General features: G+C 42.9%; 1 protein-coding gene across 1 annotated transcript in view; it reads left to right on the top strand.

The window, feature by feature from the left end:
* LOC131970255 (NACHT, LRR and PYD domains-containing protein 12-like) overlaps nt 1–20,084 on the top strand; it is a 31,763-nt gene extending 11,679 nt beyond the window's left edge. Inside the window, exons 6-10 of the mRNA XM_059331612.1 lie at nt 4,882–5,055; nt 5,521–5,691; nt 12,553–12,726; nt 13,189–13,359; nt 19,799–20,084. Of these exons, the coding sequence (XP_059187595.1) occupies nt 4,882–5,055; nt 5,521–5,691; nt 12,553–12,726; nt 13,189–13,359; nt 19,799–19,976 (868 nt within the window). The 3' untranslated portion in view covers nt 19,977–20,084. The remainder of the gene's footprint in view (nt 1–4,881; nt 5,056–5,520; nt 5,692–12,552; nt 12,727–13,188; nt 13,360–19,798) is intronic.
* The last annotated feature ends 1,332 nt before the right edge of the window (nt 20,085–21,416 follow it).

The following is a 21,416-nucleotide window of genomic DNA, read 5'->3' on the forward strand; positions in this document are numbered from 1 at the left end:
GATCTTTTGTATCTCTCCGTCCACTGCTGTTTTTTTGTCCATAAATGGTTTGTGTAGCGGATGATCTGGGTATTTCAGGATGGCCTGGAACATCTTGACAGTGCATCTCTCCACCACCTCCTCCAGTGTGTCCAACCTGGCTCCAACCACAGAACCAGCTCTTTAGACCAGTCTGTCCAACGGCCTTCATCTCTGTGTCTGATGCTGCCTCCCCAGCAGACTGCAGCAAAAAACAACACACTACCACCACAGACTGATAAAACATCTACAGCATCTTACTACAGATGTCCAGAGATCTGAGCTTCCTTAAGAAAAAGAGGACAGCGTCCTTCCTTTTTGTAGACAGCGTCAGTGTTTAGGGACCAGTCCAACTTATTATCCAGGTATACACCGAGGGGGCTTGAGCCTGCGGAAATCTATGATCATTTCCTTAGTCTTTGAGGTGTTCAGTAGGAGATAGTTCTTGTGACTCCAGTCACTGAAGGCTTCTATCAGATCCCTATATTCAGATTCCTCTCCATTCCTGATACACGCCACAATAGCAGTGTCGTCTGAATACTTCTGGATGTGGCAGGACTCAGAGTTGTATTTGAAGTCCGCTGTGTTCAGTATGAACAGGAATGGAGCCAGAACAGTCCCTTGTGGAGCCCCTGTGCTGCTCATTAATGTCCCAGAAACACAGTTCCCCAACCTGACAGACTGTGGTCTTCCTGTCAGGTAATCTGTGATCCAGGAGATGAAGGAAAGATCCACTCCCATCTCTGTGAACTTGTTTTTGAGTATGTTGGGTTGGATGGTGTTGAATGCGCTTGAAAAATCAAAGAACATGATTCTCACATAAGCACCAGTTTCTTCCAGATGAGCAAGGACAGCATCGTTGACTACCATGTGTTGTTTGTATGCAAACTGCAGGGGGTCGAGTTTGTCTTTGACTTCAGCTCTCAGTAGGCGTAGAATCAGCCGCTCCAAGGTCTTCATGATGTGAGAAGTGAGGGCTACTGGTCTGTAGTCATTAAGTAAACACAGGAAATTTTCCACAGTGCCGGCACTCACCCCAACTGTAGACTGAGGTTGAAGATCTTGTGGAGAGGTTGACACAGTTGGGCAGCACAGTCCTTGAGCAGCCTTGGACACACACCATCTGGACCAGCAGCCTTCCCAGGGCAAAGTCTTCCCAGTTCCAACCTCACCCCCATCTCTGTGACAGACAAGGGTGGAGGCTCAGGTGTAAGAGGTGTACACATGTTGAGGAGGAGGAGGAGGAGGAGGAGGAGGAGCATTGGCATTGGGTGGGGCCACTGTATTGAATCTGTTGAACTGGTTGAGTTCATCAGCTCTTTCTACATCACCTGCTTTTTTTGTTGTTGTAACCAGAGATGGTGTTGATTCCTCTCCGCATTTCACGGATGTTGCTGTTCTTTAGATTTCTCTCCAGTTTCTTCTTGTATTCCACCTTTGCCATCTTTAGTCTCTTCTTCAACTTTTATTGTGCTTGTTTGAGCCGTGCTTTGTCACCATCACTAAAATCTGATATGAAAAAACAATATGTAAAAACAACATGTAGGTTATATTAGGCCTCTTTATCATCAGAATCTGAAATACTTTATTCGTCCCTGGTTGGAAGTTCTGGCGTTACAGTTGCTCTGATACAGAGGCATGCATGAAGACATACATACTACGCTGTCCTGCACTATTGGCTTTAATATAAGTGCATTACTTGAATTATTTTAGTTTACCTTGTGCTGTTTGATATTCTTCCTTAATATTTGACTGTTATTGCCTGATGTTTCCTTATCGTGTGCTGTTGGACCATGGGGGGCTCATTTTAAAATACACTAACTCAGGTCTGTGATTCTAACTCAGCTGTGTGTAATCACACTGAATTATTAAGTGCCACATACAAACTAATTCTATTCATTTTCATTTTAGTCCTGTAAAATCCTCAAATCAAGTTGATATACAACACTTGCACATTACTGCAGTTATACTGAAGCAGCACCATAAAATGGCTACTACACACAACAACAACAACAACAACAAAGACAAATTGCATCTGCATATCTTTTTATTTATAATCAAATCAAGCAAAACAATTATAATAGCCAGTGACTAAGAAGAAATACGAGTACACACATAGATATTTTCCATATACACGCATATAGACAGATGCTATCTGTACACAGAAACACATGAGCTTTAAACATGGTGGTTGTTTAAATGATGTCGTGAGGGGTGTTCCATCAAGGTGGATTAAGAAAAAGCCTGGCTTATTTTGATTATCCTTGCTAATTTAAGTGAGAGATGCGTTCCATCAAAGTGGCTTATGCGACTCCCCGCTCAGTAACCATGGTAACTTACACCACTGAACTAGCCTGCACTGGGGCAGACTAACTGTGGAGCTTACTTTAGCTGTGTGTCAATTAATTCCTGACGGGCGGGAACAATATCCCAAAAGAACAAATCTTATGCTTCTGATGGTAAGTTTCACATCCACAAGATGAAGTTTTCCAAATCCCTACCTAACTATAGTGTTTTTACAATAGAATTTAAATTTTATAATGAGACTTTAGAGTTGATGTCAAACTAAGAAGTGTGAACACTCTGCTACGCTTATTTTTGGAAACCCCAGAATAGTATAAAAGTTAGCACCTAATACTGTATGTGCCTTATGAGGGTTTATATATATATATATATATATATATAAATCTACAGTTACTGTAACTGACATTTTTCTTTGTATGTCTTGTTTAAAGCCTGAATGTCTGTATTTCTCTCTTTGTTATTCAAGATCTGGGGAAAAAAAAGAAAAAAAGTTTAGACTTAGTCTTGTTATGTATACATATATGGTTTAGACCTTTTTTCTCACAATGTGATGAGGCATGAATTTCCACACCTATTTCCGTCAATCTGTTATTTAATTCACGCAACTTTTGTTTTGGAGTGAACCCTTTATTTGAAAGCTAAACATGTATAATTTAGGAAAAATGTGCAAAAGTTTTTTACTAGTCCTTTATTCAGTCATTTTGTTCTAGCTGTTAAAAAAACACATTAAATGCAGTCTAAACCAGGACCTTCTGCTGTGGTAAAATGTATACTTACATCAATACCTAGTTACTTTATCTCCAATTTAATTATTACATTTTTAGCTTTTTGTCTCCATATGGAGTTTTTGGTTTTCAGTTCCCATAAGCATATGACGCTGCAGATCGCGCCGACATCCTGTAAAAGAAAACATGTCAAAGGGTAGGCTTAGCTGATTATGAAGTTGCCAATTATTATTTTATTTCTCAGTTTCATCATTGCTTGCTGCAGTAGTTGTTCCAGCTGTGTCCTGCAGCAAGGTGCATGGTTATACACAATCTGAAGAATGAAGATACAGCCCAAACATTATTACGTTTTCACTGTCCAAGTCCTTTTTTGGCTGTTCAGATTCCCACTGTTGACATGTAACAGAATAATTAATATAGGACAGGGTTACTTTGCCAAGTTAGGCCAATTTACAGTAAATTCATTTTAGTTGTGAGTTCTCCGAACTTAGCCTACACCTAACTGTGAACATACAGCTGTTATTATTATTATTATTATTATTATTGTATCTACTGATCTAATTGTTGACTTATTAACAACTACTAATAACACAATAAGTAGGGTTGAATTACTCATGCATTTTATCAGTCTGCAGTGTTTCATAATGCCATCTCCCTGGCTCTGTTAATGGCAGTAGTATTGTCTGTTATTGTGACCGTCACTTTATATTCTTCATAAAGCTCCAACAGCATCGTTTGCTCGGCCGTCAAGGAAAAAATCCTTCAGCGCTGCTTTTCACCACTGTTTGCAACATCTTGGCTGCTCCCGGCTGTTCCACGATCGATTATTACGGGCTGCTTATATACTCCACGCTCGCGCACAGTGCCGGCTTGTATAGCCTGGGTTGAGTTAGCGTTGACTAGACTCGGCTGAGCTGCGTTAGTGGAACGGCTTTAGCCTTAAGTGAAAGTTGGTGTTAATTCTAACCAGGCTTTTTCAATGAAGCCGCGGTTTATTTAGCCACGTTGATGGAACACCCCTCAGGTGCTGCTGAAGTCTGGATGCTGTTGTTGCTTTGAATTTGGGGCAAAGGGGGCAGTGGTAAAGTTTGACTGCGGGCTTCAAACCAGAAAGTATTATCGAATCATGCATCTACAAAAGACAGAGGAACTGTTTCAAATAATGTGGTCATTGTACACAAACTTTAGATCAAATGAGACTCATTCATACAGCACAGCTAAGTCTTTGAGGTTTAAAGTTTTTCTATCGTTGGGTTTATGAAAAAAAATTTCACACTGAAACAACATGCAATTTACTTTTATCATCTTTTAGATGACAAATAACTAACCCCAAATAACTAACCCCACAGTCAAAGTCAACACTGAAGAACTTTCAAACCATGTCCTTACAAACACTCTTTACCAAACGTGGAACAAGACCAACTACACAGTACGCTTCCAGAAAAAAATTTCATCCTACCATGAAGCTAGTCGCTAACGCAAGCCACCGTTGGCGTAACGACCTTTAAAAAGACAAAGTGCACTCAAGAATGATATTCAGTTATTTGTATGACTCAAGCATAGACTGGGGTTAAGCAGTAAAGGGCCAATAATGGCAAATTATGTTGCATTGAAACTTTTTTGATGTTCTGGTTGATGAAAACATGTCAGCTACTGTTGTCTCCAAGTGTAATGGTGAAAACAAGTTACATCCTTTGTGAAGCGTAAAATAATCTGTCACTTCCGGGCCTGACAGGGGAGCCTGCACCAGAACTGTCTGCAGCCACACCCCTCTCAGGTCTGGAGCTGCCACTGCATGTTACCTCCTGATAGTTAAAACTGTTTCTCCCAACAGACTAGTTGACTGTGAGTTAACAAAGAGAGGCTTTGCTGCTCTGACATCCAGTCTGAAGTCAAACCCCGCCCACCTGAGAGTCCTGGATCTGTCAGATAATGACCTCACAGCCAGTGATGTCAGAGACCTTTGTGAGTTCTTGGCAGATCCATGTTGTCGACTGCAGACACTGAAGTGAGTATTGTGGTCACTATCACACTTTGAATAAAAGCTTTATAAAATACTGTCACACATTCAGGTGTGCAGAGACAGATTTCAGGTGTTTGAGGCCATTTTCACACTAAAAATCCTCTATTTAGATTATTATTAATAAATGGTTTGTAACACATTATAATGTTGTTGTTTTTTACATGTGAGGACTTTTTAAATAGTGTGTTAATAGAGTTTCTGTCATTATTCTAATTTGTGCTATGAAGACATATTTAACATGATCCCAGCTGTGTTACTGTGTTGTCATTAATGATGTGTTTATACAGCAGCCTCCCCTTGGTCTCCACAGGAGGAGTTATAGTTGTTAACAAATACATTAAGAAGCACATTATAATGTGTTATAAACAAATTATTAAATGTTATTTTATTTTTAGACACTTCCAGAACAAAGTCAGAACCGATAAAATCTGTTTAAACGTCTCCTTCCAGCCTGAACTACTGCAGGTTACCAGCAGAGAGCTGTCGGCCTTTGACCTCTGACCTCAGAGCCTCCTCTGCTCTCAAAGAGCTCAACCTGAGCCGGAACCGCCTGGAGGACCAGGGGGTGGAGCTGCTTTCTGATTGGCTGAAGAAACCCCAGTGTACATTGGAGATACTGAGGTGAGACAGTTTTCTGTAAATCTGATCTGTAAATAATATAATTGATGTATTTTTTAATTTAGGATAATTTCATTATTAGTCAGACTCAGACTGCAGCTGCAGCTCAGCCACGGGGTCAGAGGTCAAGGTCTGGCCGCAGTCACCGGAGCTGATCGCTGCCACTCTAATTAATGAGACCATCCCCACCTGGCGCCGCGTAACATCTCAGCAGCATCCCAGCTGCGGCTCTCTGCTCTGCAGCCAGTCATTCTGTAGCACTTCTATTTTTGATGTGCGCCATTGTGAATTGCTGGTGTGTTGTGTGAATTGCTGGCGTGTTGTGTGAATTGCTGGTGTGTTTTGCACTTCAGGGCCACCGTAAATAGCTCCTGGTAGGGCAAAGTGGTCCCAGGGGAGGGGCCAGACTAAGAGCGATTCAAAAGACCTCTATGAAGCGGACCCATAAAGATCAGCTTACCTCGCCCGGCACGGGTAAACCGGGGCCCCCTCCTGGAGCCAGACCCGGGAGGGGAGCACGCAGGCAAGCGTCTGGTGGCCGGGCTTTAGCCCGAAGAAGCTACATGGATCTGCCGACCTGTGGGCCCACCCCCCGCAGAGTAGGGCATAGGGGTCGGGTGCAGTGGGATACCTGGGCGTGCTGACCCCCGGCTCCAGCGGCTAGCTCTGGGGACGTGGAACGTCACCTCGCTGGCGGGGAAGGAGCTTGAGCTTGTGCGGGAGGTGGAGCGTTACCAACTAGAAATAGTTGGGCTCACCTCCACAAATAGCGTGGGCTCTGGAACCAAACTACTGGAGAGAGGCTGGACTCTCTCCTTTTCCGGAGTTGCCCAGGGTGAGAGGCGCCGGGCGGGTGTGGGGATACTCACAAGCCCCCGGCTGAGCGCCGCTGTGTTGGAGTTCTCCCCGAGGAACGAGAGGGTCGCCTCCTTGCGGCTGCAAGTCGCGAGGAGAAGGCCTCTGACTGTTGTCTGTGCACCCGGTACCGAGTACCCGGCCTTCTTGGAGTCTCTGGGTGGTGTCGTGGAAGGGGTACCGCCTGGAGACTCTATAGTTCTTCTGGGAGACTTCAACGCTCACGTGGGCAACGATGATGGTACCTGGAGGGGGGTGATTGGGAGGAACGGCCTGCCCGATCTGAACCCGAATGGTGTTTTGTTATTGGACTTCTGTGCTAGTCACGGATTGTCCATAACAAACACCATGTTCGAACATAGAGTTGCTCATAAGTGTACCTGGTACCAGAGCACTCTAGGCCAAAGATCGATGATCGATTTCATTATCGTATCATCAGATCTGCGGCCGCATGTTCTGGACACTCTGGTGAAGAGAGGAGCAGAGCTGTCAACTGATCACCACCTGGTGGTGAGTTGAATCAGGTGGCAGGGGAGGATGCTGGACAGACCTGGCAAGCGCAAACGTGTAGTGAGGGTGAACTGGGAACGTCTAGCGGAGGCCCCTGTCTGCAGGGTCTTCAACTCACACCTCCGGAAGAATTTCTCCAACATCCCGGGTGAAGCTGGGGACATGGAGTCCGAATGGGCCATGTTCAAAGCCTCAATTGTTGATGCGCCTGGTAGGAACTGTGGCCTGAAGGCCGTCGGTGCTTGTCGTGGCGGCAACCCAAGAACCGTCAAGGGAGGAGGTTAGGGAGGCCGTCAAGCTGAAGAAGGAGGCCTTTCGGTCTTGGCTGGCCGAGGGGCCTCTGGAGTCAGCAGACAGGTACCGTTCGGCCAGAAGGGCTGCAGCTGCGGCAGTCGCTGAAGCAAAAACTCGGGTATGGGAGGAATTCGGGGAGGCCATGGAGGAGGACTTTCGGTCGGCCTCAAAGAGGTTCTCGAAAACCGTCAGGTGTCTCAGGAAGGGAAAGCAGGGCTTGGCCCAAGCTGTGCTCAGCGGGGGCGGAGACCTGCTGACCCAACCTGTGGATGTCGTCAGACGGTGGAAAGAACTCCTTAATCCAGCCAACACGTCCTCTGTAGAGGAGGCAGAGTCTGAAGACTCAGGGGAAGACTCACCAGTATCCCTGGCAGAGGTCACCGAGGTAGTCAAAAAGCTACCCGGCGGCAAGGTGCCAGGGTTGGATGAGATTCGCCCTGAGATGCTGAAGGCTCTGGACACTGTTGGGCTGTCATGGTTGACACGCCTCTCCAGTGTCGCGTGGAGGTCTGGGACAGTGCCAGTGGAGTGGCAGACCGGGGTGGTGGTTCCCATTTTTAAAAAGGGGGACCGGAGGGTGTGTTTCAATTACCGTGGAATCACACTGCTCAGCCTCCCCGGAAAAGTCTACTCCAGGGTGCTGGAAAGGAGGCTCCGGTCGATTGCCTGGTCGAACCTCGGATTCAGGAGGAACAATGCGGCTTCCATCCTGGCCGTGGAACAACGGACCAGCTCTTTACCCTTGCGAGACTTCCGGAGGGGTCATGGGAGTTTGCCCATCCAGTCTACATGTGTTTTGTGGACTTGGAGAAGGCCTACGACCGTGTCCCTCGGGGAGTCTTGTGGGGGGTACTGCCGGAATATGGGGTACCGGGCTCGTTGCTACGAGCTATCCGGTCCCTATATAACCAAAGTGAGAGCTGTGTCCGCATACTCGGCACAACGTCAAACACGTTCCCAGTGGGTGTTGGCCTCCGCCAGGGTTGCCCCTTGTCTCCGATTCTGTTTGTGGTTTTCATGGACAGGATCTCAAGGCGCAGCCGGGGGGAGGAAGGGATTCGGTTTGGTGACCTAAGAATTGCATCTCTGCTTTTTGCAGATGATGTGGTTCTTTTGGCTTCATCAAGCCGGGACCTCCAGCACTCGTTGGTTTCGCTTTGCAGCCGAGTGCGAAGCGGTTGGGATGAGAGTTAGCACCTCCAAGTCTGAGGCCATGGTTCTCTGCCGGAAAACGGTGGACTGCCCCCTCTGGGTGGGGAGAGAGGTACTGCCTCAAGCGAAGGAGTTCAAGTATCTCGGGGTCTTGTTCACGAGTGAGGGTAGAACGGAGCGTGAGATGGACAGGCGGTTTGGTGCGGCGTCAGCAGTGATGCAGGCATTGTACCGGACCGTCGTGGTGAAGAAGGAGCTGAGCCGGAAGGCAAAGCTCTCGATTTACCGGTCCATCTATGTTCCAACCCTCACCTATGGTCATGAACTTTGAGTAGTGACCGAAAGAGCAAGATCGCGAATACAAGCGGCTGAAATGAGCTTCCTCCGTAGGGTGGCTGGGCTCAGCCTTAGAGATAGGGTGAGGAGCTCAGACATCCGGAGGGAGCTCGGAGTAGAGCCGCTGCTCCTTCGCGTCGAAAGGAGTCAGCTGAGCTGGTTTGGGCATCTGGTAAGGATGCCTCCCGGGCGCCTCCCGTTAGAGGTGTTCCGGGCATGTCCAACTGGTAGGAGGCCCCGGGGAACAGAACACGGTGGAGGGATTACATCTCTCTCCTGGCCTGGGAACGCCTCGGGGTCCCCCAGGAGGAGCTGGACGTTGTGGCTGGGGAGAGGGACATCTGGAATGCCCTGCTTAGCCTGCTGCCCCCGCGATAAGCGGAAGAAAATGGATGGATGGATGGATGGATGGATGTTCCAGTTTCTGCCAATATTCAGCAACTTCGCACAGCCATTGAAGAGGAGTGGACCAACATTCCACAGGCCACAATCAACAACCTGATCAGCTCTATGCGAAGGAGATGTGTTGCACTGTGTGAGGCAAATGGTGGTCACACCAGATACTGACTGGTTTTCTGACCCTCCCAATAAAGCACAACGGCACATTTTAGAGTGGCCTTTTATTGTAGCCAGCCTAAGGCACACCTGTGCGATAATCATGCTGTCTAATCAGCATCTTGACTTGCCACACCTGCGAGGTGGGATGGAATATCTCGGCAAAGGAGAAGTGCTCACAATTATAGATTTAGACAGATTTGTGAACAATATTTGAGATAAATGGCTATTTTGAGTATATTAAAAAACGTTTTAGAAACAGTCTGCAAAAACAAACTGTTGCGTTTATATTTTTGTTCAGTGTATTTCATACTACCAAGGAGGAAGACGTTCCCTGAATGTTGCCATGGTGAACGTGATTTTAAAGACCAAATGGTGAAACAACTAAAACTGAAACATAATGTAGGAGTAAACTCAAAACAAACAAACAAACACAACTTGAGAAAAATGTATTGTATTAATAAAGTGCCCTCAGTAATGTCCTCTAACTTGTGTTTCTCTCAATTTAACACTGTAGGCCCCTCATCTTGCAGGACAGCTTCCGATGCATCTGTCCAGTGGGCAAACGTTTTGCCATGGCTCAATTAGAAGGGATAAACAAAGACACACTAAATATACTACAAGTACAACAGAGGCGGTGCTGTGGAAGCATCCTGAAGTCAAACTAATGCTAACATTATATGGTCTTACCTTCCAAGCATTATACTCCACCAGTTTGTCAAGAGAGACATATCAGTGTAAAGAAAAACAATATGAGCACTAAATATCAAATGAAATGTGAACTTACAGTGGTGAGATCATAGAGGGCATCCAGTGTAAAGGCCAGATAAAAATAAAACAATCATTTCAGTTTCATGTCTTTCAAAGCACACAGAAATAAATCATGTCCCATCAACATGAAGATGCCACGTTCATGTCTGTATGGTTGTCCCGGAAAGCCCCTGCATGTCAGAAAGGAGTCACTTTTTTACTTTTTTAAAGTATCATAAAACATATTTATCTGTATATAATCACCTATATTTCCAAACCAGTCCTCTCTTTCCATGCTCCAGGATTTATAGACTGGAAAAGGTTTCTAAGATTGAAAAGACAGCTGCAGTAATAGCTAATCAGTTGCTCATGATAACATGGTGCTCTTTCATGCACACACACACACACACACACACACACACACACACACACACACACACACACACACACAATTCATTCATTAAAAAGACAAACTGCACTCAGGAATGAGTTACACACGGTGACAAAATTGTTGGTACCCCTTGGTTAATGAAAGAAAAACCCACAATGGTCACAGAAATAACTTGAATCTGACAAAAGTAATAATAAATAAAAATTCTATGAAAATTAACCAATGAAAATCCGACATTGCTTTTTGAACCGCGGCTCAACAGAATTATTTAAAAAAATAAATTCATGAAACAGGCTTGGACAAAAATGATGGTACCCCTAGAAAAGACTGAAAATAATGTGACCAAAGGGACATATTAAATCAAGGTGTGTCCACTAATTAGCATCAGACGTCTCTACAATATTGTAATCAGTCAGTGGGCCTATATATAGAGGTACAGGTAGTCACTGTGCTGTTTGGTGACATGGTGTGTACCACACTCAACATGGACCAGAGGAAGCGAAGGAAAGAGTTGTCTCAGGAGGTTAAAAAAAATAGATAGACAAGCATGTTAAAGGTAAAGGCTAAAAGACCATCTCCAAGCAGCTTGATGTTCATGTGACTACAGTTGCACATAATATTCAGAAATGTAAGATCCATGGGACTGTAGCCAACCTCCCTGGACGTGGCCACAGGAGGAAAATTGATGACAAATCAAAGAGACGCATAATATGAATGGTAACAAAAGAGCCCAGAAAAACTTATATATTATAAAGGGATTAAAGGTGAACTTCAAGCTCAAGGAACACCAGTGTCAGATCGCACCATCCGTCGTTGTTTGAGCCAAAGTGGACGACCATGGAGGACACCATTGTTGAAAACAAATCATAAAAAAGCCAGACTGGAATTTATTGACAAGCCACAAAGCTTCTGGGAGAATGTCCTATGGACAGATGAGACAAAAATGGCAATTTTTGCCAACATCAGGCACATCAGCTCTACGTTGACAGACGAAAAAATGAAACATGTTAAGAAAAGAACACTGTCCCTACTGTGAAACATAGTGGAGGTTCTGTTATGTTCTGGGGCTGCTTTGCTGCATCTGGCATAGGGTATCTTGAATCTGCACAGGGTACAATGAAATCTCAAGACAATCAAGGGATTCTAGAGAGAAATGTGCTGGCCAGTGTCAGAAAGCTTGTTCTCAGTCGCAGGTCATGGGTCTTGCAACAGGATAATGACCCAAAACACAGCTAAAAACACCCAAGAATGGCTAAGAGGAAAACATTGGACCATTCTAAAGTGGCCTTCTATGAGCCCCGACCTAGATCCTATTGAGCATCTTTGGAAGGAGCTGAAACATGCCGTCTGGAAAAGGCACCCTTCAAACCTGAGACAACTGGAGCAGTTTGCTCATGAGGAGTGGGCCAAAATACCTGCCGAGAGGTGCAGAAGTCTCATTGACAGTTACAGGAATCGTTTGATTGCAGTGATTGCCTCAAAAGGTTGTGCAACAAAATATTAAGTTAAGGGTACCATCATTTTTGTCCAAGCCTGTTTCATGAGTTTATTTTTTAAAATAATTCTGTTAAAGCATGGTTGAAAAGCAATGTCTGACTTTCATTGGTTAATTTTCATTGAATTTTTATTTATTGTTACTTTTGTCAGAATCAAGTTATTTCTGTGACCATTGTGAGTTTTTCTTTTATTAACCGAGGGGTACCAACAATTTTGTCCACGTGTGTATTTGTATGACTCAAGTCTACATATAATGAAAGGAAGTAAAGGGCCAATAATGCCAAATTCTGTTGCATTAAAACTTTTTCTGATGTGGTTTTTCTGGTTGATGAAAACATGTCAGCTACTGTTGTCTCCAAGTGTAATGGTGAAAACAAGTTACGTCCCTTGTGAAGCGTAAAAAAAGTCACTTCCGGGCCTGACAGTGGAGCCTGCACCAGAACTGTCTGCAGCCAGACCCCTCTCAGGTCTGGAGCTGCCACTGCATGTTACCTCCTGATAGTTAAAACTGTTTCTCCCAACAGACTGGATCTCTGTGAGTTAACAAAGAGAAGCTTTGCTGCTCTGACATCCAGTCTGAAGTCAAACCCCGCCCACCTGAGAGTCCTGGATCTGTCAGATAATGACCTCACAGCCAGCGATGTCAGAGACCTTTGTGAGTTCTTGGCAGATCCACGTTGTCGACTGCAGACACTGAAGTGAGTATTGTGGTCACTATCACACTTTGAATAAAAGCTTTATAAAATGCTGTCACACATTCAGGTGTGCAGAGACAGTTTTCAGGTGTTTGAGGCCATTTTCACACTTAACCTCCTCTATTTAGATTATTATTAATAAGTGGTTTGTAACACATTATAATGTTGTTGTACACACGTGAGGACTTTTTAAATAGTGTGTTAATAGAGTTTCTGTCATTATTCTAACTTGTCCTATGAAGACATATTTAATATGATCCCAGCTGTGTTACTGTGTTGTCATTAATGATGTGTTTATACAGCAGCCTCCCCTTGGTCTCCACAGGAGGAGTTATAGTTGTTAACAAATACATTAAGAATCACATTATAATGTGTTATAAACAAATTATTCAATGTTATTTTATTTTTATACACTTCCAGATCAAAGTCAGAACCAATAAAATCTGTTTAAATGTCTCCTTCCAGCCTGAACTACTGCAGGTTACCAGCAGAGAGCTGCCGGTCTTTGACCTCTGACCTAAGAGCCTCCTCTGCTCTCAAAGAGCTCGACCTGACAGACAACTACCTGGAGGACCAGGGGATGAAGCTGCTTTCTGATTGGCTGAAGGAACCCCAGTGTACACTTGAGATACTGAGGTGAGACTTCTCAATGTTTGTTTTTTCAACCTCAGAATATTTTCTGTAATTCTTTCTTCTCTGGACACCAGAGACATCTGCTTCTGAAGAAGCAGATGTTCATTTCATTGGGATACAGATGCAGCCATGAATAAACTGAGTATTATGCTGCTTGAAGGAAAAACAAAGAAACATTTCAGCAGTTTGGGGGGGGGGGGGGGGGGGCAGCTCAAGGAACATCAGTGGTCCCCCCCCCCAGACCCTCCTGGATGGTTTGGTTTGATACTTTTAATTGTCAGTACCATATCATTAATTACTTTGATCTGGATCTCCTTTTAACTTAATGCTAATATTTCATCATACATGATGCATCATAGCTTTTTGCGTGCTGGTGGGGCCCCATGTTGTGCAGAATGTGCCCTTTTTATTTTTTCGCCCCTGCCCTTCTAACAGTCTGAGTCCGCCACTGAGCTGACCTGACCTGAGTTTATCAGCTCAGAGAGGTAGGATAATTAATCCTGAAATGTACAGGCAGCCAGTACATGCTTGTCAAGTGTTTTGCTTTCCCACACTAGCAAGGGAAGGGCCTCTCTTTAAAAACCAGATGATGGACTTCACTCAGTGCACCTTAGGTTTTTTTTTATTTGCAATTTGCACAGTTTACTGATATTTTACAAAATGATTAACTAATAATCTATTTGAATACACCATTTTAACTGAAATACTTTAACAGTGCATTTCTATGAATGACATAATTTAACATGCTCACACTCATACAACTGGGACACAGATAACACAGCGGAGCAAACTTTTTACAACACGTCAGAAAAAGTTTCGGTAACGCTTTATATTAAGGTCCTTGTAATAACCATTAATTAACAAGTAATAAGGCCCTTGTAAGTCCTTACAAGATGCTTATTAACATTATTGTGTGTTTATAAGCTTATATAAGTGTTAATAATGGCATTACAAACACCCATGACCCACTCATTATGTCTTTGCCATGCCTTTATTAATCTTACTTTGTTTGCTTATTGATATTAAAATATACTTTATTGCTCATCTATTATAAGTTAACTATGCTTTTTGCAACTACCGGATCTAAAGCGAGAACAATGCCTTTTTACTTGTTAATTAATGGTTATTAAGGACCTTATTATAAAGCGTTACCAAAGTTTCAAACTAAATTGAACACTTGACCTAGTAAACAAAGTAAATACTTCAATTAACGGGCTCAAACAGCACCAGATCATATTCGATCATGATACTTACCGGCAGTCCTTTTAGAGTTTTAGAGTCCGTCTTCCTTGCCTGTTTCTCTGTAAAACGTCCGTCGCCTCCCGGCTTGCACACACCAAAGTTTTTATCCATTCTCCTGCAGCTAATCATACTTTATCTGCCTCACCTGTAGAATCTCACACACAGCAGAAAGGTGTGGCATGGACGAGCGCTCGCCGGCTCTGCGCGCAAGCTCCCCGCTGCACACATGGCTGCACACACGGCTGCAACCACGGGACAATCAGCCTCCCCAAGAGGAGTTACCTCCAACTCGCCGCAACAATGCTGGAGAAAAGCAGCTATCCACTAACCCCGATATGAAGTGCATTATAGTAGCCAATTGGTAATAAAGGCATGGATTACTGTTTCAAAGTGTTGCACCTGAAGAAGTGGTTTTATTTTGGCCAGCTGCCTCAACTGAAAACTACTACTACTACTACGGTTAACTACACCGTTAACCTGACTGTCGACCTGAAGGTCTGAGTCAACTTTAACCCCTCGGTTTTTAAGGGTTGGCTTGAGATACTGGGCCAGAGAACCCAGATCCACAAGGGGGGGTCACAGAGGTGCCAACAAGAACCAGAACTTCTGTCTTTTCCTCATTAAAATTCAAAAAGTTTAGAGCCATAAAGTCTTCAAGACACTTGAGCAGTGGTTTGATAGATGGCCCTCATTTATCAATTGAGCGTACGACAGAAAGTGAGCGTAAAGTGGGCATAAGATAATTTCTATTCAAGGCTCGGCATTTATCAATTTGGACATCTAGGTGAAATTATGCTGGAGAAGTAGACGTTTAAAAATCTCCAATTATTGTTCTTTTTCGCTCGTTTTTTTCGGCCGTCCCATTCATTTCAATGCAAAATTTTGGGCAGTTTTTCGTAGAGAAAAGTAATAGCACTCCGATCCCGATCAAACTGCACGTTTTGATATATAATTTGTCCTGCAACTCTTCAAGGGCCACGGTGCGATTGCCCCGTGGCCCTAATTAATTACTCAAACCTCGCCGGGAGTTGAATGATCCGCTACTCTGCTGACAGCGGCACTAATTTCCTTCCTTTTCACTTTTTATGCTGCCAAACAAAACCAGTTTGTTGTGTCGGAGCTGTTGGACGTCAGCGTTTCACTTTCTGACTCTGAGAAATTCCTCTTCTTTTGGCTTAAAACTTACTTTAAAACATTGTTTACCTCCTTCAACCAAAAAGCTGTGAAAACTTTTAAGTCTGTGCTCCAAATGTAAAATATTCACAGAACTTGTTTGAGTTTATAACTATAAGTACTTTTATTTCATAAACCTCTGTCGCTGCGTATTTCTGTAATGAGGGCCACGGGGCAATCGCACCAAGCACTACTGTTATACTGTGGATTTTTTCTTCTTCCTCTTCTGGACGCAATTTCGTCCCGCTACTAGTCCTACAGCTTGAAGAGTTGCAGGACAAATTATATATCAAAACGTGCGGTTTGATCGGGATCGGTGTGCTATTACTTTTCTCTACAGAATACAAATTTATTTTTAAGTCGCGAAAAACTGCCCAAAATTTTACATTGAAATGAATGGGACGGCCGAAAAAAAATGAGTGAAAAAGAACAATAATCGGAGATTTTTAAACGTTTACTTCTCCGGCATAATTGCACCTAGAGACTTCATTTAAACTTTAAACAGTAGACACAAGTCTTGTGTATCGGTGTATTAATCCACGTTTCGATAGGCCATGTAGTTTTTTATCAATCCCTGTTCAATGACCATAATCACTTTTGGAGAAATTCTGAGATTATAATGGGTGTGTATTGCACGGAATGTTCGTGTCACAGTGTGTGACATCATCGCCAGAGTGTAGAGCAGACCTGGGCATTGGGCGGCCAGCGGGCCACATCCGCATGAGGTTACCCAGAAATTAGAAATCAATACAACCACAGTGCTTTTATTTTGAAGGCGGTTTTCGTACCCCCCTGCAAAGACTCGACTCTTTAACTGATACTTTACAAGATTTATTTAACATCGTAGCTCCGTGAACATAAAAATAAGACATTCTTTGGTCACCTTGTGAATCCACCTAACAAACATTAGCATATGTAGACGTTCAGGAAGAACTCAAAGTACGCTCAAAGTGAAGTCGGATCAATGATAGCTATTATAGTTTTGCCAAAAATGCTTTCTGTTCAAGGCCAGAAATTCCAGTCTGTCCACCTCTGGCTGCTGTCAATGTTCCAGGCTTTCAGGTGACAGTTAATTCTGTTGATTGCTTTGATCTGATTGCCTTTGATCTTTGCTCTGATTGCCTTTGATCTTTGATGTGATTACAGATACACACACACACACACATGCGCGTAAGCACACAGGTAACTTTATGCGATTTTCGCTACACACACACAAATGCGCTCGTAAGCGATGTGATTGGCGAGATATGATCGTTTGATAAATCACACGTGGACCCTGACGAAACTTACACTCAGATTTGCGCTCGTTTCTACATTTGTTTGATAAATGAGGGCCAATATGTTTAAGAGACACATAGATTTGACTGTCATCAGCATAGCAGTGGAATAAAATGCCATGTTCCCTAAGTTTGCAATCAAGGGGCAATAAATAGAGAGAAAAAGAAGAGGGCCTAGAACTGAGCCCTCATGTCTGTATGTTAAATAGAAAGCTGCAGCCACCAGTCTGTTAGCTTGTCTTAGCATGTGTTTACATTATTTCATTTAGAGTCGATGAGCTACACACATAGATTTATAGAACCGGAGTTACATAAGGCAACCAATATTTATTTCACTGTTTGGTCAAAGGTCTGCAGCATCACGACTTTGTAGATGTTTGTTCGTGAAAAGGAAGAGAGTCACTTTAACTTCTTTAACTTCACTCTCAACAAACCCCACCAGCATCACAAACATGTCAGGGAAAACAAAAGCTACTAATTACTGTTTTACATTCTTGTCGTGGTATCTCTGCTGACCTCATCAAATCAAATCAAATCAATCAAATCAAAATTACTTTATTTATCCCCGAGGGGAAATTTAGTTAGTCTAGTAGAATCTCTGTTATGTTGAAAGATCTTTTGTATAAATATAATAGCCCAATATGTGATGAAGACTGTTGTACGTAGGAACCTCAGAGCCGACGCATGTAAGATGGAGAACTACAAATCCAGCGAGTACTGGATTTACAAGATAAAACTGTCTTTTTCTAACCGCTTCTCAATGGCCTCAGTGGAAAACCTCACAGGGTCAAATCAGGCCTCAGCACTCACTTTAAAGCTGACACCGTGTTTGCGACCAGGCATCAACTTTTTGTCGGCAAACGTGAAGTCTTCATTTTTAGTCTCTTTATATTTTGAGTAATTACTATACCATGCAGTTATACATCAGCTTAATAATGAAAATGTGATATAAAAGAATAAAGTTGTAGGGGTATCTGGTTGCAGATACAAATTGCCTCCAGCAGGTGGCACCCAAAAGATGTAAGGGGTGTCTGCTTATTTAGATCAATTTTGCTATCAGAAATTGACTAAATTAATATTTATACTTTAAATTAATTAAAGTTATTGTCGGGGCACCACCTCTTTACTTAGAAAGAGGAAAGATAGCAAATCACAGTAAATCTGTCTCATAAAGTTACTAAACCATCAATTTGGAACATTGATTAATAATTTACTTAATAATTATAATCAAATGACCATATTCATATTTAGTATTGGTTGAAGGCATTTGAAGTTCTTTACATAGCAGAGGTTGGCAAATCACTCATTCATGTGCAACATTAAAAGGAGCAGTGTATTAATCCAAAAAGATATTTATTCTAAAACAAAGCAAAGCAAGTACCATACACAATAACTGATCTAAAATACGATTTACAGTGGAAATGTGGGAGAAAGATTATGTGTAACAAAATGGCTGACCAAGGGCGGGAATTGAAGTAGATGAAAATGGCGGAAGCCCTTTCGTTCTTGGGAGAACAATAGAACATGCAGCCTTGAAAGTCTTTGTGTTTGTAGGACGCCAAATTAAAGTATATTTTAGGTGGATTAGTGTGTGAGCAAATCAAATGGGTTATAGTTAATTTACATGTACAACTTAAAGCCTGTAGAGCTAGATTACTCATACAACTTCAAATAATGTGGCTACACAAAATATCACAACAAATATACCTAACAAACACACAACAGGTCAACACCATTGATTAAAGTTTAACAAACTTGTTCTTGCTTGCTCTAACTGCCCAGCGTACTATACCACAGTCCAGTCCAGAGTAGAAAAGGTGGAAGCGGTGAAGAAGAATCAGCTCCTGGTCGGGTTTTGGTGTTTTCAGAGTCATTTGCTGTTGTTGGCTCCGAAAGCTTGGTGCAGATCTTTGTAACCATATCCAGTATAGATCACAGGCAGGAAACTCAGAGCAGTTGTAGAGGTGATCCAGGCCCAATGGCTGGATTTCTTGGCCTTGTAGGCCCTTCCCTTAGAGCTGGAGAGAGAGTTGTCTGATCTACCCCCTGGCAGACCAGACCAGGAGCTATGTGGTCTCCTCGAAGGAGTTGAGAAGAAGAGAGAGAAGGGATGGCTGCAGGAGACTTTTGTTTCTCAACCTGAGAGTTGTACTTCCAGAAGAAACAGACAATGAGGTGTCAAACCTCAAGTATATGCAAATGACCATGCCATGGCAAGGGTGAGTGGCGTTTGTGTGTGTCTTTGTTTGGGGTAAACAAAGAAAGACCTCAGAAAAATATAAGACAGAAAGAAAATAATTTTCAATGTATTCGGTCCATAAATCCAAATGAACTTGTGGGATACCAGGAACTCTTACAAAGTATTTATTACAATTATCAAACTAAACTTGTATTTGACTCTCAAGTGTTTTGTACCAGAAGAGCTGCTGATGTGATGTTCCTCACAGATCCTTCAGCAATATTTAAATATCACTAATGCAACAAATATTATAATTGTCTTTTTTCGTTGATTGCAACCAAAGGAAAATAACTGGTTACCAATTTTCCCCAAAGTATTTTATAAAATCAGATCCCAGTGGAATTAAATGAAAATAAAATTGGGCCTAGGATGGAGCCCTGTAGTACACTGCAGGAGAAGGAAGAAACAGAAAACAGAGCTAAATAATATGAGGTGTCCATGTGAATGATTTGAACAGACAACTAACAGCTTTTCATTACTGTGGTATTAAACCAGTGTTTTTCTCTCTCAGGTTGTCGAACTGCACAGATAGACACTGTGAGTATCTGGCCTTGGCTCTAGGGTCGGACACTTCACATCTCAGAGAGCTGCAGCTGAGCTACAGTCATCCAGAAGAATTATGTCTGCAGCTGCTGACAGACATAAAGGAGAACAAACGTTACAGCCTGCAGACACTGGAAGTGTCTTAATAGAACATGAACCAGACCAAAAGACAACAATGGATCACTTTCTTCCTTCAGTCTGGAACAAGTCAATTGAAACTACAAAGTGTGTGATAAAGGGACCTTAGATGCATCCTGATTCCTCTCTCCTTAAGGAATCAGTGCTCACCAGCAGTAGGGCAATAAGGGTATTTAACATGAAATAATTTATGTTTATGACCACCTGTTGTTTAGCCGAAACAACTAGTGACCACAACATTGACATGTCAGCAGCTTTTCCCTACTCAAGATGGCGCTGCAGGTGTTTGTCTTGTTTTCATCGTTAACTCCATTTTCTGCTGTGGCACCTGAAACACACTCAACAGACTGAATTGGACAGAGCCTGGACTCCTTAGTTACTGTCCTCTGTGGCTTTAACAAAGTTAATCTTAGCCATGAACTCCCAGAATACAGACAGTTTACAAAATGCCCGACCAGAGACGAGAATATTTTGTATCAATGTGACACTGTGACCAGCAGTGCCGATCATGGCGTCCTCTGCGCTGCACTGGGACACTCAGGCTGTGTCCCAAAGTCAAGGAAGGATCCTCAAACGGCTGGATATGAAGGACACTACGTCATCGACATCCGCCGAAGGACTGTCCCAATGTCCAGGATCCTCCAGAGGACAGAGTCCTTCTTCTGCCCAAATTCAAAGGATGCATGTGTGTATCCTCTGTGCGCTTGGACTACCCATAACGCATTGCGCACACCGGTCTACCAGGAGATTTAAAAATGGCGAGCGTAGAAACAGCGACGCCGGCGGTGCAATATGCATTTAAATATATAAGTATTGTAACTACACCGGTCCCACGAAATGAATGGCCACGATTCATACAGATGTCTAGAAGCTTTATTCTCTCTCTCTCTCTGTACTTCAGCTGACACCGTGAAAACTACAATAAATAAAGACATACAAATTTGAAAACATATGCAACTACACTCACTGTAAACATATAAACAGAAAGTTACCGTGTCCGCCACTTGGACCACATGTAGAATTATTGTTTTTTCCGTTGCTTGCTCTCCTCTACAGCCTTTTCTGCTGCTCTGACCCATAATGCAACTGAACCATAACAAAACTGACCCGACCTCACATTTCGACCTCACATTTCCCACAATGCCCTAAAATCAGACCCTTACATTTCACATTAAAAGTCCCTCAAAAAGAAATACATTTAACCAAACATTTTATGACATATTAATTATTGTAGTTTAAATCACCTTTTTATAACCAGGAACCTGAATGACCATGAATATGTATAAACAAAACAAGCACATATAACTGTTTCAGAGACAGTTACAAGTATTTTCAGTTTACACTGAATGTTGTCACATAACTTACAAAACGTGTGTTCAAAGTCAAGCAAAAACATATACATAAACAAATGCCAGAATATTAAGCTAAAGATAACAAACGTCATCTTG

The sequence above is a fragment of the Centropristis striata genome, chromosome 1 (assembly GCF_030273125.1).
Source record: "Centropristis striata isolate RG_2023a ecotype Rhode Island chromosome 1, C.striata_1.0, whole genome shotgun sequence".
NCBI lineage: Eukaryota > Metazoa > Chordata > Actinopteri > Perciformes > Serranidae > Centropristis > Centropristis striata.